Source organism: Pseudorasbora parva, chromosome 1, assembly GCF_024679245.1.
Source record: "Pseudorasbora parva isolate DD20220531a chromosome 1, ASM2467924v1, whole genome shotgun sequence".
Taxonomy (NCBI): Eukaryota; Metazoa; Chordata; class Actinopteri; order Cypriniformes; family Gobionidae; genus Pseudorasbora; species Pseudorasbora parva.
In genome coordinates, this window is record NC_090172.1 from 13308307 (window position 1) to 13332168 (window position 23862).

Genomic DNA, 23862 nt, shown 5'->3' on the forward strand with positions numbered 1-23862 from the left:
AAAGGGGCCACACTATATTCATACTCGTGGAATATTGACCTCCTCTAGGTAAGGTGTGGTACTGGTGCGCTCCCAGGTCCACATGACAGCTTTCACATTACAAATTTTTCATACGAACTGTGCTGTAACGGTATTTTGCAGTAAAATATCCCAAAACTACCAGGCTAGTGTTATATATTTTGTACAGTTGAGTTCTTACAATATACCACATTTTTCCAACTATTTGTAAATTGTGAGAAATTTTTTATTTTAACCAAGAAACCAGGATCTCCGAAGGAGTCGCCTGTCAATTGCGTCATATCTGCGTTACCCTCGGTTTCCAGTTTAATTTGGTAGAAACGCTTTACTCTTACTGCAGTGTGCAACGTTTCATAACAGCTGCTGAGCGAATGCACAGAATAATGTCATTTTAAACACACTTAAATGCATCTAATATGATAAAGAGGGCTCCGTTATACTCATGACCGGAAAAACTGAAATGGTGCTGGCGACTGTGTCCCATCATAATAAAGTCCTGTTGCTTGCGAGCCACATGTTGCGCTTCAATTGCGGGCTTGCTCAGCTCCCTCAATACTTGGTCCTGCTCTTCTTCATACTACAGTATCATTAATAATCGCATCCATGATCATGATTTCTGAGGTCTTATCCCGATTCTTTTCCATTGGCTGTGAGGTGAAGACAACATATCCCAAGATCAAACTTGGCATCATCAAACTACACCTGTTTTGAATAGGAGCCCTCAAGCAGATGGAAAAATTACATAGTGTACCTTTAAGTTAAACTTTTTATTTGACATTATTACAAAGAGCACTTTTAAAAAGAGTATAGCTATGAATGTGTACTACTCTCTTTAAGTACACTTAAGTGGCTTTTTATTTCATTATTATTGTTATCTGCAGGTTTACAACTTAGATTTGAAGTGCAAATTTAAAACAATTAAGTGCACTTCTTTTTCACAAGGGACGTTTTCCTTTTACAGAGTATTTTATTGCATAAAAATGTCATTAATATTGGTTCTAACCAAAGAGCACTAGCATATAGTAGCTAGAAAATGGCATAAACATGCTTATAACCATGGAACAGCATGCAAGGGTTTTCTAAAAATGTCCCATTTGATAACCATAAAACACATCAGACACACACACAGGATGTCTCAGTCTAACCTGTAGCGGTTTGTATGTAAAGCAGGTTTCAGGATAAGGATGGAGGGTTTGCTCTGAGCGGTTCAGCTGTAGGAGGGCTACAGGAGGCTTCTAGAAGCACAACACAGGGTGTTAGTAAGCTAGTATATCAGCCTAAACACATTTAATCCTGGGAGACTGATCATTAAAAAAATCCAATATGTAAACAAAAAGTGGCGTCATTGAAAAAATGAGGACATGGCGACATGGGACAACAGTTGAACTTTGGAGAGACATAACAGAAACATTACTTATTTAATCATGTTTGATTGCGTTCCCATGTAAATGTGTTTTAAGTTGATTTGCTGGCAAAATGTAAGGTTAAGCAGATCCCAATAGAAAGAAGGAATGCTGGAAGCAGAGATAAGACTGTCGGCTGAGGGCCGGACAGAAATTACCTGACACTTTGGCATAGGGAAGCATTTTAAAGTTGCCCCGTATTTCTCTATGACAGGAGGTGAATCAAAACTATACAGAGAGCCAGGCTGAGAGACAGACAGATGTTGTGAGGATCAAGAGCAGACAGACAGATAGATGAGGAGGAGGGTGAGAGACAGATGCAAAGTAGTCGAGTACATCTTTTTGAGCACTAAATGGTGATGAAAGCGGTTAGTTAGTATTTTTGATGTTATGTCTCACAATGATTCTGCTGCCAATATCAAATTAAGCAACATTGCGCCCATTGCAATGATTTTAATATTCTTCCTATTTGGCCATTAGGTTTCTCGAAAAACATGTTGTTAAGACTAGTTTCATGATACTTTCTTGCAAGTAGCATTAAGATTCTTACTTGACTCATTTATATTAATCTTAACAGTTTCAATTAATTTAAAGCATTAAATCTTTTTTGTATTAAAATGTTTGTATGAAATATGTAATAAACATATTTCTGTTTATTACTACCCTTGTGAAAAAGAAGTGCACTTAAATGTATTGAATATTTGCTTTAAAGAAAACTAAACTTATCTTGATGTGTTGACTAACATACTAAACAAATGTAAAGTCCAATGTAAAGTACTGTAGTGTGTCATCATTACATATTACATTTAAAGTTAATCTATTTGAAATGTACTTTGTAATTAGGCAGAACACTTTAACCATATAAATACAATATAAGTTGAATGTACATATAAATATATACTTAAAGGGAATATATACCTTCCCTTTCTGGACATGGACAGTAAAGTGTGCATACACTTGGATACGCTCTTGGACTAAATATAAAATATCTTAAACAGTGTTCCGAAGATGAACGGAGGTCGTACGGGTGTGGAACGACATTAGGGTGAGTCATTAATGACATAAATTTCATTTTTGGGTGAACTAACCCTTTGAGTCCTACTTAATTGAGTCAAAACACACTTATAATTGTAGATAATAGCATTTACTATAAATGTTAACTATAACACATTTTTGTTGTATTATGCTAGTGTGCTAGTGCACTTCTCTCTCACAAAGGTACATGTTATATTGGCACATTTAAATGCACATGTATATATGAACATCTAACTTTCTAAATAAATTATTGTTTAATGGCATAACAGTTATAGAAATGTCACTGATATTGATATCAACTACTAAATCTTAGTATTGTCACAACCCATGTTGAAATTTAAGCTATATTTTCCAGCCATAGTTAGGGCCAGATTTACCAACAGCTTGCACCATCGCAAACCCTCTTTTGGCATTAAAAAATTACTGTCAGGATTTACTAAAGACGTGCAGTGATAAATTAGTGCTGAAAAGGTGAGGACAGAGTTATTTTTGTGGCTGACCTTATTGCATATGTATTTGTTTCAAAAAATATGTGGGAGGAAAGTATTTAAATGAATCACACAAGCTGATTTACAAAGGTTGGCGCTCATAAATTTACTGGTGTTTGTGCCATTATCTACCACCCAAAAAAGCACATCTTAAACCAGAGGGATGGGAAGATTGTGTTGGTCATCATCATAGACTGTAAAAAAAATATGGACGTAGTTTCCGTGACGTCACCCAAAGGATTCCGATAAGCCGTTCTGAAGCTTAAAGTAGGGGCGAGCTGGGCGTTGCCATCTTGTGAGCGAGTCATAGCGTGTCACTCCAGGATAACAGAAAATGGGCAAAAAGGCGGGATGTGGGTGGAGCTTAGGTGACTCGATGACTATCCGGTTGTTAAGGCTGACGTCATGCCGCAGCGGTTCCGGGTCCAAACGCTCTATCTTATACAACTAGAAAAACTACAAACGGTGGTAATATACACACACATAATGTGGTGTAATACTACAAAAAAAGTTATAATCACAACTTTTTTCTCCATACCAAAATTCTAGATGGCCAGACAGTGATTCATCTTTTATAAATCGTTAAAATAATAATGTCTGTAATGCTATGACCATAGAGAATGTTGTGTAGACTGTAAGTATTTAAAATGTTTAACTTTTTTAAATGTTTGATGTTTAATATGAAAAAATAGCGCTCATAAACGGGCGTCAATGTCATTCTCAAGTGAAACGAGTTGCGGCTTGGACCCAGAAACGGCGTTCCTTACGGCACGACTTAACAAGCGGATAGACGGCAGATAAATTGCTATCCACCTGTCACTCAAAGTAACAATGCCCTTTATTATGCAAAACTTTAAGGCTTTATATAACATAAACGAATGAGTTATAAAAGATTTCACCCCCTCACAGTTGTCATGAAGTTCAAAATTAGCCGTATAGGTCAAAACCACAATTTGTACCAGGCTGTAAACATGTTTTTTTCTGCTGTAAAGTTGGGAATTTTAACATGGGACTCAATGAGATTCTGCTCCCTTTTGGAGCCTGTCCCTAGTGGCCAGTCGAGGAATTGCAGTTTACATTACTTTCGTATTGGCTTCAAGAGAGATCGCGGGAGGTTGCCGCTTTGTCATTATGGAAATGATCCGGCTGCGTCTGTGTTCTTTAATTTGTGTTATAAGTAGATCACACGCAGAACTTTCCACTCCCATCTGCGATTTTATGGAATTGCGTTCTCACGCTAATTAGCCCTGTTTAGTAAATCTGGCCCATAGTATGCAACTCATATAAATGTTATAAACACTCAGACATGTTAAAAAGCATAAATAAATAAATGGATCTTGGTATTTCTCATTAGGTGCTTGCATTGTGTGTGTGATACTGACTCTGTCTTTGTGAATGATGCTCTGGACCAGGAACACCACAGGGTTTCCAGCATTACGGATGGCCTCCACTGCCTGTTCATGACTGGCGTCACGCAGATCCACTCCTCCCACCTGACACACACACACACACACGCACACGCACACACACACGCACACGCACACACACACACACAGCATGAGCTCATGAAGTCATTACTGGACTATATTAGCAGGTGCATAGCTCTGTTTAAAACCTGCCAAAAGACGCCACCCTGTTGGGGCTAGGCTGGGCTGCATAACAGTATATATAATGTCACCGTAAAAATAAATGAAACTGTGCCATGCATGGCCATCTTCAGTGTAGACAGCTTCACTGATTATGAAAAAAAAAACATCTTTGTTACTATTGTAACCTGATGGAAAAACAAGACGTCGTGTCGATTGACTGACACGAGGGGTCAAACTTGGGAGCCCCAAACACCTCTGACACTTTGAGAAAAGGCTAATGAGAATTGACAAATTTAATTTAGTTGCGCCACTCCCCCGGACTTGGCATGCATTCACGATTTGTGCTGAGGAGCCAAGAGTATGTCCCGGCCTTTTCAATAAGAAGGTAAAGTGTTGTGTCAGGTGGGAAACAAGCTACATCCAGGAATGTAGGTTACAATAGTAACCGAAACATTCCCTGTCTGTCATTCACTTCGATGTTGTGTCGATGTACTGACACTAGGGGTCCCTATGGAAAATGTTACTAGGTTTTGGCGGTGCATATGTCTTCAAGCTCCACTCACAACTTCGTAACCTTCCCAACGCGCCATCTGAGCGGTGCAGTCCTTTGCACCATGCGGGGACAGAAACAATGGGACTAGGTCGTTTCAGCTGTTTTTTTACATTTTAAAAACCTTACACTTAGCAGACAAAAAGTTAACGCTGGGAAACCGTTCCTTTCTTTCTGCATAAAAAAAAGAACATAATGGAGGCCACATCCTGCCCGCAGGGAGGTTAACACGTGGAGAACACATCACATGGACTTACAAACTGTGATGTACCACACATGGAAAGAAGAGCTCGGTTACACTTTATTTTGATAGTCCACTTTAGACATTCTACTATATTCTAACTATAAGTAACTTTGCAACTACATGTCAGCTAACTCATTAGAGTATTAGCATACTGTCAGTAGACTGGTAGGTTATGGTTAGGTGTTAGGGTTCGGGTTAGTAGAATAAGTTGAATTGTAATTTACAATTTACTTATAGTCATTAGAATGTTTGTTGGGGGACCGACAAAATAAAGTTTTAGTAAATATTAACCAGACAGTCTACAAATACTCTAATGACAGTTAGTTGACATGTAGTTGCAAAGTTACTTATAGTTAGTAGAATGTCTAAAGTGGACTATCAAAATAAAGTGTTACCAAGAGCTCTACAACAAAGTGACTGGCAGGAGAGTTAAGCTCTGTCTAGGGGAAGACATGGGTTTACCATCAGGGAAACTGTACCATAGAAAATACATCATATGATATATCCATCAGGGAACTACTACATATAGATCACCTAGCCAAAATACATGGGCTGATCTGAAAGGGAATACATCACACGTACTGGGCCTGGCGTTGTATTCCTTCACTGAATTTGACTGTTGCAGGGTAAAACACATCTAGGGCTCACCCTTCTGTGGAGCTCACATGAATAAAAAGAATAAAAAGGAACACCTGGCCAGTTGCTGCTCGCTTACCTGTTCGTTACACACAAGACAAAACTGGGGCAAAAAGCTTGAAGGTATTGGGTGTTGCCCAGGCTGCTGCTGCTCTCTATTAGAGAGATGCCATTAGATAGAGCCCAGGAAGATGCACTCATTGTGGAGTGTGTTTGCATTCCTAAGGAGCACAGCACATCTTGGGTTTGGTATGCCAAGGCAATAGCATCCAATCCAGTGGGCCAGCCTTCCGGTTCTGCTGTCCCCCAAACAAGACAAAGAGCTGCTCAGAGTGTCTAATGCTCTGTGTGCAGTCCAAATAAACATGCCAGGCACGTACTTGATACAGCAACAACCTCATTCCGAGACAGTGCTTGCAAGTTCTCCCTAAAAGGGGCATCCTGCTGAGATCTCAGGTTCTGAAACCAAACTCTAAGCACACTTCGCTATCAGAGAACGGTTGCAGGTCCACAACCCTGCTGATGGAAGTGAGCGCGGTCAAGAAGGGCCGTCTTCAAAGAGAGGAAACTTAGCTCAACTGACTTGAAGGGCTCAGAAGGACCTCTCTGTACGGTGGCCACATACAACTTTAAGGTGGAGGGGGACAGTAGTTCCTCCAACCTCTCCTGCAGATGCTGTGGGCCCTGACCTCGAAAAGAACATCAGTTAATAAATAGACTCAACTTCAAAGCATGCACCCACCTCATAGAGAAGGCTCTAGCCTGAGTGATAGTGTCTATCACTGGCAACGATAGTCCACTTTAGTCTTCCGCATCCGATGGGCCAGATGTGGAGATTCCAGAGGTCTGGGCGCTGGTGGCAAATTGTGCCCCATCCCTGAGAAAGAATGAGGCACAAGTCTTTCCTCATGGGGATCTACTAGGGAGTGGCTTTTGCAATGAGCATGAGCTCCAAGAACCAAGTCTAGGTGGACCAATACGGCGCAACCAGCAGAACATGTTCTTCGTCCTCCCTGACAATGCACAGCATCTGTCTCTGTCAGGGAATATCACAGCGGGCAGTGGGATGATTCCTGGGAGGCAAACAGGTCTACCTGTGATTCAGCAAATCGACTCCAGATCAGCTAGACAACCTGGGGATGGAGTCTCCACTCTCCCTGGAGCATCACTTGTAACGACTGCACGTCCATTGTATGCTTGAGATCACCTGGGATGTGAGTGGCCCGCAGTGACTTTAGTCGCTGCCGACTCCAAAGGAAGAGATAGTGGGAGAGTTGCAACGTGCAACATGAGCGTAAACCGCCTTTATTATAAGCAACCGTTGCCATGTTGTCCATCTAGACTAATACGCGCTTGCCCTGGTCCAAAGGACCGTTGCATATTTACAAGTTATAAAAAAAAGGGATTTTTTTTGCAGAAAGCTTTTTGAGGGCTAGGGATAAGTTACAGTATTTAAAACTAGATGTATATAAAAACATAATAATCAATTTTCCATTTAGTTTTCCATTTAATAAATGTGTATGTATGTGTACCTCTACAATCCTGTCTCCTGTCTTTAGTGTGCCATTGCGTCCTGCTGGACTGTCCTCCAAAATATGTTTAATAAAGATGCCCCGCATCACTTCTCCATTGCTGAGGCGACTGCCCATGCCTCGCCCACCAACGATACTGATGCCCAGAGATTTCCCTGCTTCCCTGTGCAACTCCACTCTGAACAAACACACATGCAACATTCAATTAACATCAAGTAATGACAATTTGCCAAACATTCAGATCAATACATTTACATTTTACATCAACTTTTTCCACAGTTGCCCTCACTGATAAGTTGTACAATTAATTTTATAAATTAAAATGCAAGGCCTGTAGATGATACAGGCAAGTTTAAAATAATATGAGTTTTACATGTACTGTTTACATACAGTATATTGTATATCAAAATGGATTTATTTATGGAATTTAATGGATTATTTATGGAACTGTTTATGAATTATAACACATTCCTTCAATGCAGTCATGCATATATATATATATATATATATATATATATATATTACATTTCTTACAGCTATCATCCCAATTTATATGTGTTTTCTTTGCATGTCTGGAAAATGTATTTTCCAAGTTTTTTCAAATAAAAAAATCCGAACAATTGGTACAAATTCAGTGAACCAGTGATTAAGTATAAATTGTATGTTTAAACTTCCATCTGGCATTTTATAATCCAATATTTGAGTCAATATTTAGTTAGAGTCAGTCAGTGTTGCCAATATAAAGCTTGACAACTGACGGACATTTTCACTGTCAACTTTGTTGCTGTGTTACAGATAAATCAGTTGGAAAATGAAACATCTTTTGATACATTTTGCAGGCTAGGTCACAAGATTATCAGGCCAACATTTTGGGAAGATTTGGTGAATGATGGAGGATGAGTTAGAAATGATATATGCCAATGCAAATCCAAATAAATTAACATTTAGGCCAAGTAAAATAGTTATTAAATATTTGGTGTTTTCCATATACAGTGAGGAAAATAAGTATTTAAACACCCTGCTATTTTGCATGTTCTCCCACTTAGAAATCATAGAGGGGTCTGAAATTGTCATTGTCTACTGTGTGAGACATCTAAAAAAATAATAATCCAGAAATCACAATGTATCATTTTTTTTTAAAACTATTTATTTGTATGATACAGCTGCAAATAAGTATTTAAACACCTGAGAAAATCAATGTTAATATTTGGTACAGTAGCCTTTGTTTGCAATTACAGAGGTCAAACATTTCCTGCAGTTTTTCACCAGGTTTGCACACACTGCAAGAGGGATTTTGGCCCACTCCTCCACACAGATCTTATTTAGATCAGTCAGGTTTCTGACTGTCATGGAGCTTGAGCTCCCTCCAAAGACTCTATTGAGTTTAGGTCTGGAGACTAAAACAACTTTTTTGGAATGTGTAGGTCTCATGAAATCCAAAAGTAGCCAATATTCGGCATGATATTTCAAAATGTCTCACTTTCAACATTTGATATATGTTATTTATATTCTATTGTGAATAAAATATAGGTTTATGAGATTTGTAAATTACTGCATTCATTTTTTTATTCCTTATTTATTCACAATTAGTTTCCCAACTATTTTGGAATAGGGTTTGTATATAAACAAACCCTATTGGGCCATTTCAATAACATACAACATTTTTCATCAAAATTCAAAAAGTGATATAATTTGGTGAAAATCTTATGACCGTCAAACAGAAGACAATTACAGTACATTTCTAGGTGATTAATGTTTAGACCCTTTGAGATTAATGTTTAGACCCTCTGTAATGAATGCACCAAACTTTACTCCAAACGGTTTTAAGGAAGAATAACAATAATACTAACAATTTTAGTGCAACTTTTATATTTGTACTCACGTCCGTGGTGGGTTCCAGTTGTTAGAAGCTGCTGTCTGTCGTTCACTCTCCTGTCCCTCTCCATCTTCTCTTTCTGGAAGATCTGTGATTGTCTGACTAAACACACAAATACAAATCCTCCAATTTTTTTGTCCATTTTAGAGCATTTTACTACGAGTCATCAATGAAGGTGACAGGAGAAAGTGTGTCAGTGAGGTATACATACTGTTGAGTATTTTTGCCATCAGAGAGATCATCACTCTGGAGCTGCTGGCTTGCCCTATATTCCTCTAAATATTCTGCAGGTACATACGTGATTCTGCACACACAATCATATGACTCATAAGTTAATGTGAGATAATATTTTGCTCATCAGACCTGTCATCAACACTGCTGGAATAAAATTTTAAAGAAATGCCCTGAGCTCAATCAATTATGCAATAAATAATTTAAATTGAGCTTAAAATGCATTGACTGCATTTTGTTTTTCAGAATTATGGGTTATATGTAATGTTTTCTGCCTATCTCTGCCCAAGGTGAAATCATAATGAAATCTAGCAATGTGATCAGGACTGTGCACACACAGATAGATACTCCAGATCATGAGTCAAAACAGAAATAGTTTATATACTTTGTAGGTCATTTTAAATCTGTGATAAAGTTTTGTCAAGAGTTTTCTGATGAAAAGATAGTTCAAAAGAACAGTGATTATTTGAAATATATATATATATATATGTATGTACACACACACACACACACACACACACACACACACACACACACACACACACACACACACACACACACACACACACACACACACACACACACACACACACACACACACACACACACACACACACACACACACACACACACACACACACACACACACACACACACACACACACAATGAGGAAAATAAGAATTTGAACACCCTGCTATTTTGCAAGTTTTCCCACTTGGAAATCATGGAGGGGTCTGAAATTGTCATCGTAGGTGCATGTCCACTGTAAGAGACATAATAAATAAATAAAAATCCACAAATCACAATATATAATTTTTTAACTATTTATTTGTATGATACAGCTGCAAATAAGTATTTGAACACCTGTCTATCAGCTAGAATTCTGACTCTCAATGACCTGTTAGTCTGCCATTTAAATGTCCACCTCCATTCAATTTATCATCCTAAATTAGATGCACCTGTTTGAGGTCGGTCATTAGCTGCATAAAGACACCTGTCCACCCCATACAATCAGCAAGAATCCAACTACTAACATGGCCAAGACCAAAGAGCTGTCCAAAGACACTAGAGACAAAATTGTACACCTCCACAAGGCTCTGGAAAGGGCAATGGGGAAATGGCTAGGCAGCTAGGTGAAAAAAGGTCCACTGTTGGAGCAATCATTAGAAAATGTTAGAAGCTAAACATGACTGTCAATCTCCCTCGGACTGGGGCTCCATACAAGATCTCACCTCGTAGGGTCTCAGTGATCCTAAGAAAGGTGAGAAATCATCCCAGAACTACACAGGAGGAGCTGGTCAATGACCTGAAAAGAGCTGGGACCACCGTTTCCAAGGTTACTGTTGGTAATACACAAAGACGTCATGGTTTGAAATCATGCATGGCACCAAAGGTTCCCCTGTTTAAACCAGCACATGTCCAGGCCCGTCTTAAGTTTGCCAATGACCATAAGGATGATCCAGAGGATTCATGGGAGAAAACCATGTTGTCAGATGAGACCAAAATATAACTTTTTGGTCATAATTCCACTAAACGTGTTTTGAGAAAGAAAAATGATGAGTACCATCCAAAGAACACCATCCCTACTGTGAAGCATGGGGGTGGTAGCATCATGCTTTGGGGGTGTTTTTCTGCATATGGGACAGGGCGACTGCACTGTATTAAGGAGGATGGCCGGGGCCATGTATTGCGAGATTTTGAATGAATGAATGAATGAATGAGGCATTTATATAGTGCTTTCATATGTACTACTGTACACCTAAAGCGCTTTACACTCATGTCAGGGGTCTCTCCTCAACCACCACCAGTGTGCAGCATCCACTTGGATGATGCGACGGCAGCCACAGTACAACGGCGCCAGTGCGCTCACCACACACCAGCGATGGGTGATAGAGCCAATTCAGTGGATGGAGATTATTAGGAGGCCATTATTGGTAAGGGCCAATTGAGGGAATTTGGCCAGGACACCGGGGTTACACCCCTACTCTTTACGAGAAGTGCCATGGGATTTTTAATGACCACAGAGAGTCAGGACCTCGGTTTAATATCTCATCCGAAGGACGGTGCTCTTTGACAGTATAGTGTCCCGATCACTATACTGGGACGTTAGGACCCACACAGACCACAGGGTGAGCACCCCCTGCTGGCCTCACTAACACCTCTACCAGCAGCAACCTGGTTTTCCCAGTTGGTCTCCCATCCAGGTACTGACCAGGCTCAGCCCTGCTTAGCTTCAGTGGGAAACCAGTCTTGGGCTACATGGTGATATGGCTGCTGGCTTTTGGGGAACAACCTCCTTCCCTCAGTTAGAGCATTGAAAATGGGCAGAGGCTGGGTCTTCCAACATGACAATGACCCGAAGCACAATGCCAGGATAACCAAGGAGTGGCTCTGTAAGAAGCATATCAAGGTTCTGGCGTGGCCTAGCCAGTCTCCAGACCTAAACCCAATAGAGAATCTTTGGAGGGAGCTCAAAATCTGTGTGGAGAAGAGGGCCAAAATCCCTTCTGCAGTATGTGCAAACCTGGTGAAAAATTACAGGAAATGTTTGACCTCTGTAATTTCAAACAAAGGCTTCTGTACCAAATATTAACATTGCTTTTCTCAGGTGTTCAAATACTTATTTGCAGCTGTATCATACAAATAAATAGTTAAAAAAAAAAAAATCATACATTGTGATTTATGGATTTTTTTTCTAGATTATGTCTCTCACAGTGGACATGCACCTATGATGACAATTTCAGACCCCTCCATAATTTCTAAGTGGGAAACCTGCAAAATAGCAGGGTGTTCAAATACTTATTTTCCTCACTGTATATATATATATATATATATATGTGTGTGTGTGTGTGTGTGTGTGTGTGTGTGTGTGTGTGTGTGTGTGTGTGTGTGTGTAATATTATAAATGTCTTTAATTTCAACTTTGATCAATTTAATCCATCCTTGCTGATTGAAAATATATATTTTTTGTGTGATTGTCAACAACAGCCAATGTTTTATTGGTTAGTAAATGAATGTGCCATAGCAAGACATTGTTCATTTAGTTTTGGATTACATCCAAAAATTAAAACCAAATAAAATCAGACTCAACAGCAAGCCTATAATTTTGCCCGATTTTTCCTATTTTTTACTGATCGAGTAAAAACAGAAAAAGTCAATTTGCTCCATCAGTCCATTGTAAGTGAAGATGACAGATCTAATGTAGGTAAATCAAACCTTGTTTTGAACAATTCATGCATACAGGCAGAGAGATCAAGACATTAGGAATCATGGCACATTGATGTGAATCAAATATTCATGATCTCCACGTTCACTGAAATGCTTCATTAATGAACGAGGATCGATGGCTGGAAATCAAATCATTGCCATGAGAGAGAGAAATGTTAGTAGAAGATGAACAACACAATACACATGATGTTAGGAAGAAATGACGGCCTGGAATGTTAATGATAGTTCTCTTGAGAAAAAGAACGCATGTTACCAAGGAAACTACAACCAGCTTTAACACTGCTTGTTACCGATGAGGAAAATGCAGCATCCTTGAGTTTGACTAAAATGTAAGTGTTTAACTCTTTCCCAGCCAGTGTGGTTTCTGCTTTGTGTTTTTTTTCTGCCAGCCACTGAGTTTTTTTTTGTTTTTTTTGTTTTTTACAAAAATGTCATGGCCCCCATAATATTTAGTTACATTTAGAATATCTGAACATGGAATATATCAAAAGAAAGAAAAGTTTCTTAGATTAAAAAAAAAAAAAGATTGATTCTAACTTCATGTTTTTTTTAATCAAAACTTGTGGGTAAGTTTCATAAAACATTTTTTTTTACAGACAACATGCATAAGCAATGCTTCTCTTGTTTCTGCCCGTTTTGTCTGCATTTTCATTCAGCGATTCTCTACTCTTCCAGATACGCAATAGAACCCCCTACCGTATAACAGTGAAAGCATGAAAAGCCAGAAAAGAATGTCAATGGCAGGGAAAGAGATAATATTAGTAGGGTCAAATCCACTATGCAGTACAAATATTTCAAAATGTGTCTTAGTGTACTTGTTAAAATATCACAGTTAAAATTAAAATACTCTGCTATCCCAGCTTAATGTGAAGATGAAACTTTCGGAAAGCCATTCGTAGGTGGACTTCATCGAAAAGTGTAACCACTGTGATGACAATCATTATTTTTGAACTACTTTTTGGTGATGCTAGTGATGTAGCTGTAGACCTTACACACTTCAGCTTTAAGTGAAAATTAGATGAATTTTTACATCATTTAGCTACTTTGTTATGAATAAATGGTGCCTTTTTTTGCCAGGTTCACATGTGCAATAACGAGCTATGCATTAAGAAATATTTTCAGGCGTTCAGGTTTTTTTTTTTTTTTTGAGAATATGTTTTGATTTGTTCAGTGTCACATGATCCTTCAGAAATCATTCTAATATGCTGCTCAAGAAACATTGCTTATTATTATCAATGTTGAAAACAGCTGTTTGATATTTTCATGGAAACCATGCCACATGTTTTCAGGATTCCTTGATGAATAGAAAGCTGAAAAGAACAGCATTTATCTGTAATAGAACATAAATTGTAACATTATACATTTCTTCACTGTCACCTTGATCATTTAAATGCATTCTTGGTGAATAAAAACTAGGTTCTTACAAAAAAAGTATATATCTAAATTTAAGTATAATATTTCAATGATACACAAAATCATAGTTATCTTGTATAATTCGATCAAATAATCAGGCCTTTTCATTTTTTTAAATAATATACATTAAATATTATATAAATACAATATAATCAGGGCTTAACATTAACTTTTTTTGCTCATCAGTCACTGTGGCTAGTGGTTTTCCAAAGTTACTAGCCACTCAGAATTTTGACCGATGGGGAAAAACTGCTATTTAGATATTTTTTATATTATCTCATAATTTGGCTGCAGGTATATTAGGCTGCTGTCCCTTTAAGACCTGACACATGAATCCATTATACTGTTACACATGCATTTTCTTTCTCACCCGTTTATATTCACTTAAAACATAACTGACTGTGTTTACATAAATACTTGCCAAGACCGGCATTTTGACACGATTCAGTGTGTATTTGACTGTTTTAATGCAATATGCAGAGAAAAAAGAACTACATTTAGTACTGAGGGGTGGCTTTATGTGCATGCATGCACTTTGGGTGTGAGCACAAAATGTGTTAATGAGTAAAATGATGCGCCATATGGCAATCCCACATTGAAATTTCGTGCATATGTAACACTACATTGTACTTAATTTCACACGGCTTTTTTTTTTAAAAGACTACAATTGAAAAATGTGCATAATAAATAAAATTAAACTCGCCATATTGGAAAAAAGGTACTGCATAATAGAAATGACCCAGTAGTGATTATTTGCACTCAGTAATGTTGTCAAAAGTACCAAGCGCGATACCAAATCGATAATGACATTTAAAAAATGTGACACTTTGAGTGCTGTTGAGCGGAATCGTAAACACCTCTGACTGGTCATTGTGTTCACAGGGTCATCAAGCATGTCTGTGATTGGCTACAACGACCAACACTTCACAAACATGTTGTGAATATACATCAATGACGCTTTTCACAGAGTGCTTACACAGACACACAAATGTTTGAATGCAAGCGTCTATCAGCCTACCGGTCCGCTGGTCGACGACTGCTTGTGCTTTCAAACGCTCAAGTGCGTTGATCATTGTAGCCGATCACAGAACATCTGATGAGTGGGAGCACAATGGCCAGTCAGAAGTGTTTACGATTACAGCTCAACCACATTCAAAGCATCACATTTTTAAAAGTACCGATTTGGTAACGTGGTCGGTACTTTTGACAACACAAGACAGGTAAGTAAACGATGACAGAATTTACATTACATTTTTGGTGAACTACCCCTTTAAGACAGTTGCCATTTGTTGAGCTTGTGTGCGATTACAATAGAATGGAAGGAGGAACACTTTTTTGGATAAACCTCTGTAGCAACAAAATGCAAGCCCAAAATGCAGAACGAAACGAATGCAAGCAGGGAGTGAGGACAGACAGCGTAAATCAAGCCCAGATGAAGGGAGTACTCACACAGAGATGGGACTGTGCTCTTCCCCCGCTGCACCTGTGGATCTGTAAACGTGAAGAGCAGTTTACGGATGGCAGCCGACACAGATGCGGCTGCCATCAGGATGCAAAATAAAGCAACTTATAGCTAGTACAAGCTCTCTGCTATGAGACGAGTTCTGCATTGGGTTCCCTTGTAAAAAAGAAGTGTGCCTAATTGTATTTGAGTGAGAATTTTAAGTGTACTTCACGTCTTAAAATGATGTTTTTGGTTTTGTTATTGCAATTGCAGATAATATTAAATAAAAGGCCACTTAAGTGTACACTATGTTTCTTAACAAACTTAAAAAGTAATTTTTTTTAAAGTAAAATTTGTAATAATGTCAAATTGAAAGATTTATACATTTAAATTATTTTCAATTATTTTGTTTTAATAATATTTTGTTGTGCTTTAAAGTACACTTATTTTGATGTGTCGACTAACATACTAAAGCACATGGAAAGAACATTATTACAATTTTAAATGGATTGTGTCGATATTACATTTAAAGGGTTACTTCAGCGATTAGCATATGGCTTTGTATCAATAGAAACCCTGGAGTATATTCAAATAAATGTGCTTTCCCCTCTCATATCTCCCTGAGACAAGAGATTTATGCATTTTATTTTTGGAAAAATTCCTCCTATGATGCAAATTGACAATATTTGCATCATAGGAGGTTTGGCCAAAGGCTAAAGACTACAACCAGCAGAGGGAGCCATTTCGGCATGTTTTGAACCCGCGCATGGGGGGGTGGAGATCACACTCAGAGCTCAGCTCGCAGCTACAGGCACTCATTTAAACAGCGCTATTTTGAGCAATGTAAGTCTTTTAACTTATCAAATTAATTTCTATGAAAGTTAAGCTTGCAAAGTCATGAACTAAAATGCGCCAGACTGAACGCGCGTTGTGAATGTTGTGAATGTATGAGTGTAGTCGCGATTATCTCAGCTCTCATCACGAGAGCTCATCAGCTCATTTATCTCACTCCTGCAGTTAGTGCTCAGTGCTGTGACACTCGCGGTGACTCACTTATTATATTGAACAGACACGTTCAGTTTTTAATTGTAGTGTCTTCAACTCAGTCACAGTAATCAAGTAGGTGGCTTTGGGAATGGCCTCACAGGGCCGCGAAGCATTCTGGGAATTGTAGTCTTTCATCCCCATGAGACAAAAATAAATTTTCTGTCTTTTCTCAGTCTAGAAGGCACCAAATTTAAAAATAATTTCACATTTCTACTACATTGATGACCCAGTTTAAATACAGATTCATCTTCCCAGCGCTGAAGTACCCCTTTAAAGTTAATATATTTTAATAGACTAAATTGCAGTGTCATCATTACAAATATATATTATAATATACAATACATATATTAAATTGTGACACAAGATTGAATTGAAATTACCTTAAGGTGTATTTTAGTTCTTGTCAGTGCATTGAGCAGTAGTTTTACAATATTTCAAAGACAACGGATTTGATTATAAAATTTCATATAAAGGTACACTTATGTCCCATTTAAATGGGTCAAAAAAACACTCTAAAGTTCAACTTATTGCATTTAATATACATTTATTCATAATTCATTTTCATTTAATTGCCATTAACATTCAGTAATTGCCACTATTCACCCAGTGCATCGCTTTAGGGTTCTATGGCAAAACGGCAGCTCACCATTGGCCGAGCATCAACTGCTTGCACTATGGTGTTTAAGTGAATTACGTAGGGGAGTGACACGTAAGAAATGTGATTGTTGAATAAAGTCCTTATATTTTGGAAAATAAAAAGTATACTCGTCGCTACATAACATTAATGTTGAACAACTGTAGTGGCACAGACTATTTTAACAACTATTTTACTACCTTTCTTGGTCTTGAAAGTGCTTGTTGTGTTGCTGTCTATGTCGGGTCAAAAAGCTCTCGGATTTCATTAAAAATATCTTAATTTGTGTTTTCCGAAAATGAATGAAGGTCTTACGGGTTGGGAAAGACATGAGAATGAGTAATTAATGACAGAACTTTCATTTTTGAGTGAACTTACCCTTTAAGTTTATTTTTTAAGTATATTATTTATTTAATAAGTATCAAAGTATACTTCTTTTTCACAAGGGTTCTGATCACCATTGGGCACTGATAAGCCTGTGCTGGTTTGTGCTAAATGTTTTATAAATGTTTGTTTAACAGTTATTGTCAATGTAAATTCTTGCGTTCTGGTGATGTTAATAACTCTATTATATTGCCAGTACTTATAAAAAGCAATCAACCATAACCCCTAGCCAAACATAAACTTCATTTTAACACATTTTCCCATGCAATTCAAACTTGAAGTACCCTCAAAATGTAACACGCCTCAAAACATGTTACTAGACAGAAAGAACAGCGAGATGCACTGAATATCCCTCTCTGTATGTATTCAAAGTTCTCCTGTTATGGTAAAGTTTATTCTGTCATTCCTAATCGTGTGTGTAACAGACCAGATAGACTTAAGGCCTGTTCACACCAATAATGATATCTATAAAGATAACTATATTATTGTCCACACCAGTGATATCATTTTGTTTACTCTAAGTGTTTGTCGCTTTAAATGTTTGAGCTTGTTACAGAAGGATAAATTCTGATTGTCTATGCTTTTATCTTTCATCAGCAGGATAAAATCATTCTGAAAATAATTATAACAATATCGTTTCTCTGTGCCATTGTTTTTGTTATAGCTGTGGTGTGAACTCTGCTATGACAATTTTTAGAACTACATCTTTACCGTCATCTTTATAGTTATCGTCCTTGGTGCAAACAGGCCTTCACACTACTGTCCAAAGTATAAATGTTGAAAATAACTTTTGCTGCTTCATATTTTTGTTGAAACTGCAAACATTTTTTTTTTTTTGAAAATAAATTAAAAAGTGCAGAATATTGCACTATTATGCACTATTTAAATTATGCAGAATTAAAAAGTGATTAATGTCATTTATTTAATTATTAATCAATATATAATATAATTCATTAGATTTGTAATTAAATAATATATAGCACCAGAGAGATTTTTTTTTTTGAGAAGACAAATGGAATGGTTTTGATTATGTATAACAATAAAACACAAACCCTACCTGATGGACTGTAATCATCAGTCAAGAAAAGAAAAGAAAAAAAAGAGGTTGATTTCTGTCTAAAAAGTTGAACAGAAGTTAAATGTGACTTCTTACCCCATGTCTGGTCCGATCAGAGAGTGCCTACGCAGCATCGCTCGCGCCTGTGCATTGGTCAGATTTCCCGTCAGTTCTCCGTTAATGGCCAGAATAAGGTCACCGACCCCGAGTCGCCCGTCTCGGCTGATGGAGCCACCGTGAATGATGCTGCGGATCAGCATACCTGCTCCATCCTTCAAAGCACACACGGTCATACCTGAAACACAAGTGACGTGAGTATATAACCTTAAAAATCACATTCAGTCATTATTCAGTCATGGTGCATGCACTCATTGCGAGTGTGTGGCCATGGGAACGTTGTGGTGTAACTTTCCTGCTTTTTTAAGCAGGAAGTCACCTTGGTTGCTCCCTGTCCTGGTGCTACTCCTGTTATACACAAGGCCTTGGCGGCAAGCCCTGACAGCAATCTGAGGGTATCTATGGAATCTTTTTCACAGGGAACGTCTCCACGGACCTTCTTGTCTCTTCTGGTTCAGTTCATTGATGATTTAGGAGGTTCCCCAGCCCGCGAACCTAATTTTTCATTCGTTGCTCAAGATGAGGATGAGTTGTCAATTGCAGCATTGGAGGGTGAGTTTATGTCTGGAAGATGGCTGCTGTGCTTGCCCAGGCTCTTACAGACATCGGGGTCACGAAATTGATTTCTCCTGTACTGAGGGTTCGCGGTTAGATGATTAGTTTTTTTGGGCTCGGGGCGCAGCACAGCCGCGCTCTGCCCCAGTTCATTTCTTCCTGGAGGTGTACGTTGAGCTTGTGGAAAGATTCTTTTTTTAATCTATCTACCAAAATCGGGATGCAAAGCTTCCTATGTGGCAACACTCACCAGGCCCTCACCAAAGCTTTTTCGAAAAACTGTTTTTCATTGATGCCGCCTCGAGCAGAGTTTGGACACATGGCTAACACTTCCAACCCCAATGTGCAGGCTCATTAGAACAATCTGACTTGACTAAGTGATTCAGTATGGCAGGAGCCTGTCCAGGTTCAACAACAGCCTTTTTTATATATATATATATATATATATATATATATATATATATATATATATATATATATTCCTACAACATCCTTTTTCCCTCAATGCGAGGCGAAGGCAAGGGGAAGACATGTGTTTCTTTCATCTCTTGCAAGGTTCATCCTGGTACAGAGCTCGCCATAGGGTCCTGGCCCTAAGCAAAAATGTGAATCCCCCAGTGAACCTGATTGCACTTTGCAAAGTTAGGGAGGACAAGGAACATGAAACACAAACTTGGTTCTCGGAGCTCAACTCTTCGAGACAGACCCTCCCTGGTGACCTTCTTTTTTGGGGATTTGGTATCCATGTCTATGCCTCTGGAACCTCCATGTCTGGTCCCTGAACCAGAGGCGGAAGACCTAAGTGGACTATCAACTACGGTAATAGACACGATCACTCAAGCTTAAGTCTCTCCATGAGGTGGCTGTATGCTTTGAAGTGGTGTCTGTTCAGTCTCCATAGCTGTAAGGTTATCCTTATTAAAAAAAAAAATGTTTTAATAAAATAATATTATTGTACTATTCCCATTGTAAGTACTGTCCTCTCTGTCCACATGAGGTACAAAGGCTACACAGCTTACCCCATGTTGGGAAGGTTACAATGTAACGAGCAAATTACCCGGCACGCAGGAGCTTGCCAACATCTTCACTGTCACACTTCATAACGCACTTCTTCAGCTAGTTCTGCCACTTTCCATAGGGACCCCTAGTGTCACTACCTCGACACTATGTCAAAGTGAGTGACAGATAGGGAGCATCTTAGTTACTCTTGTAACCTCCTCTTTTTATACCCGTATGTCCGGGAAGTGGTATACAAATTTTAATTGGCTGATTATCATTAAAACATGATTACAGGTAACGTTTTTCTAAATTATATATTACTAAATATATACAGTATATAGTAAGTATCAACAAATCATTATATGCAAATGTAGACATTTTAGTGGGAAGTAGGATCACCTGCAAATAGATGATCTTCTGCAAAACCTATTGAGCTACCTAAAGAAGAAAAAATAACAAATAAAATATTTTGCCTGATATTTGTGAGCTTAATTTTTCTTCGAATGGAGTATTGTATGGTTATCCTTGTCTCACGTGAGCAGCATTAGTAGTGGGTGTTAAAAGGACAACTCCTGTGAAAAATGAACCTAGGGGTAATTAACAGATGGTTACCGAGTAGATCGTTCTCTGGGATGCGTTTTCATGAAATCAAATGCAAAGAGTTTTATCTCTAAAAACAGATTAGCTTATAACGCTTGTCTATGGGGCACAGAATAAGTCAAATTAAATCGCTAGTTAATACCACTAACAAGGCTCAAAATAGCCTCACATTAACACGGTAGCATAATGAGGGTCCCTACATGCAAACCGAAGCATTGAGAACTTTCTAAGTGTACAAACAGTTTAATAAGAAGATACTTTATAAAGACAGTACATTACGTGTTTACAGACAGCAGCCATCTTGGAAAACAGTCTCGACAAGTCAACGCTGTGCCAAGTGATGAACTGTTACTTGGAATCTCATATGGGACACCTTCTTCCCTTGTAGTTAGTCAACCATATATTTTAATAAACATATTTAATTCATGCATTTCCATGTAATTAGATTTCACAAACTTAATTCCTATCGACCACTCACTTAGAACAGTGTTCATGGCTCGACTTGTCGAGACTGTATTCCAAGAACGTAAATGTGTAATGTACTGTCTTTATAAAGTATCTTCTTATTAAACAGTTTGTACACTTACAAATTTCTCAATGCTTCGGTTTGCATGTAGGGACCCTCATTATGCTACCGTGTTAGTGTGAGGCTATTTTGAGCCTTGTTAGCGGTATTAACTAGCGATTTAATTTGACTTATTCTGTGCCCCATACACTCGCGTTATAAGCTAATCTGTTTTTAGAGATAAAACTCTTTACATTCGATTTCATGAAAACGCATACCAGAGAACTATCTACTCTGTAACCATCTGTTAATTACCCCTAGGTTAATTTTTCACTGGAATTGTCCTTTAAGTCAGTATGGCAATTTGCATCTGCCAGGAATTTAAATGTACTTAAATTTGCAATCTTCAAGAAATTAACACCTGTGACATCAAAATCCAAATCTGTTTCTTAAGGGGTGCTAAACACCATCAAATGAATGCGAGAGTACCTTCAGATACAATTTAAATAGCCTAATAGTGTATTTTGGCAAAGCAGACTGCTTTGGACTGCTGCTCTGGGATAAAGTCATCCCTAACTGCTGGTGTACGATCTCACAGCCAAATCCAAATTAATAATAAGTGAAAAGCGAAAAGCTCACTGTAGATCAGTGGCTGGGGAACACTTCATTTCAGCTACACAGTTCCAGCTTGTATTTCATCTTTATACAGTGAAATTGTGCTGGCAAAATGCAGGGATCTCAATGAAAATCGACCCTATCTTGAATTTCGCATGATGTCCGAAAAAATACTCCATGAAGATTTTGCATTAGGTTTAAGTTTATTGAACTTCGATGCACAAAATCTGCGTGTTGACCAATAGAAAGCAGCTTGGCTTTGGAAGTGACCCATGTGTGAGGGCTACTTTGTGCATTGCTACACTATTTACAATTTACAGTGGAGCTTCTTTGCTAATAGTTAATAACTGTAACTGTGTTGTTTGCCTTTTTAAAAGAGGGTCCAGATGCACTCCTTTTGATACAGATCTCAATCTGAGCAGAGTAAACCACTGAAACCCAATACAACATAACATCCTTGTGAAAAATACGTTTTACTTTAATTACTTTTAGTGTACTTCAAATCTTGAAAGTTGATTCAAGCGGCTGGTAGGGACTACACAAGCTTCCTCCCGGGTTAGTGATATCACTAAATTTACATAAACCCTGCCCCCGGGAACTTTCAACAAAAGGGGTAAGGCTATGTTGTCCCTTCTTCTTGAGTCTCTTTAGCATTGTCCGACTCTGGTTTTAACAAAAAATGCTGAACAGTTTCATTGCCTGTCTGAATGAGATAATTAGACCTGCTAAATAGAGTTCTTGAAGCTCCACCCCATAAGTAGCAGCTCATTTGCATTTAAAAGTACACACAAAAATGGCACGCTTTTGCTCACCCTCAAAGTGACAATTTTTACATGCTATAAAATTACCTGAGGGGTATTTTGACCTAAAACTTAAAACACTAAAAACAATGGGGACATCAGAAACTTATTTTACATCTTTCAAAAAGGAGCGATCAACCATCCCTGTAGAGTATAAGTAAAAAAATGCTGAAGTGCACTTCTACTTCACAAGGGACTACACATTCCCATTCTCATACCTAGACTGGAGCTGCCCTTGACCACGGTAATGGTCCTCTCAAAAGTGCTCCCCGCGGTGACGTTTAGCTGCTGGGTCTCATCCGCTGTTTTAGTCGGAATGAAATCCTCTTCCTGTGAGGAGAAAATGTTAGAATCCTCATCAAAAACAACATCAAAGACTGAAGTCAAGGACAAAGTGTTATGAAAGACATTAGTAGGATGAGGTCGGATTGTGAGGGTCTTGAGGCAAGAAGGATGGGTAACAGGCTGGCAATACTAGATTAGCAATAGCATCTGAGTGGTGCTTGACTTGACTTGACTTGCAAAATGTTTGATTTACTAGGTTGTTTACTATTACCAAGGTATTTTGAGTGGGTTCAAAGGTTTGATGGCAGTAGTCGGGTAGCACCATTTGGGGGAAACCTAGTTGCAATTTTTCTGATCAAACAAAGCATCATATTTTTTACAGCTCCAGGTTTGCTGTGCTTTTTATTATTATTAAAAGCTTTATGAAATGATATATCAGTATGACAATAATAATAATAATAATGACCATAAACAATTAAATAATAAATATTGGTATTGTAATATTTAAATCAAAAATAAAATGTATTTAATAATAATAATAATAATAATAATAATAATAATAATAAATTATACTAT

General features: G+C 38.1%; 1 protein-coding gene across 7 annotated transcripts in view; it reads right to left on the reverse strand.

The window, feature by feature from the left end:
• LOC137048891 (multiple PDZ domain protein) overlaps positions 1 to 23862 on the reverse strand; it is a 139157-nt gene that overhangs the window by 36146 nt on the left and 79149 nt on the right. For 4 of the 7 annotated variants that reach the window (XM_067427693.1, XM_067427411.1, XM_067427260.1 and 1 more), the window contains 8 exons: positions 23220 to 23331; positions 18907 to 19105; positions 15694 to 15735; positions 9583 to 9675; positions 9378 to 9473; positions 7496 to 7673; positions 4327 to 4437; positions 1164 to 1253 (listed from right to left, as the gene is read on the reverse strand). In XM_067427693.1, the coding sequence (XP_067283794.1) occupies positions 1164 to 1253; positions 4327 to 4437; positions 7496 to 7673; positions 9378 to 9473; positions 9583 to 9675; positions 15694 to 15735; positions 18907 to 19105; positions 23220 to 23331 (921 nt within the window). The remainder of the gene's footprint in view (positions 1 to 1163; positions 1254 to 4326; positions 4438 to 7495; positions 7674 to 9377; positions 9474 to 9582; positions 9676 to 15693; positions 15736 to 18906; positions 19106 to 23219; positions 23332 to 23862) is intronic. The other 3 variants (XM_067427465.1, XM_067427611.1, XM_067427342.1) reach the window with 2 other exon arrangements.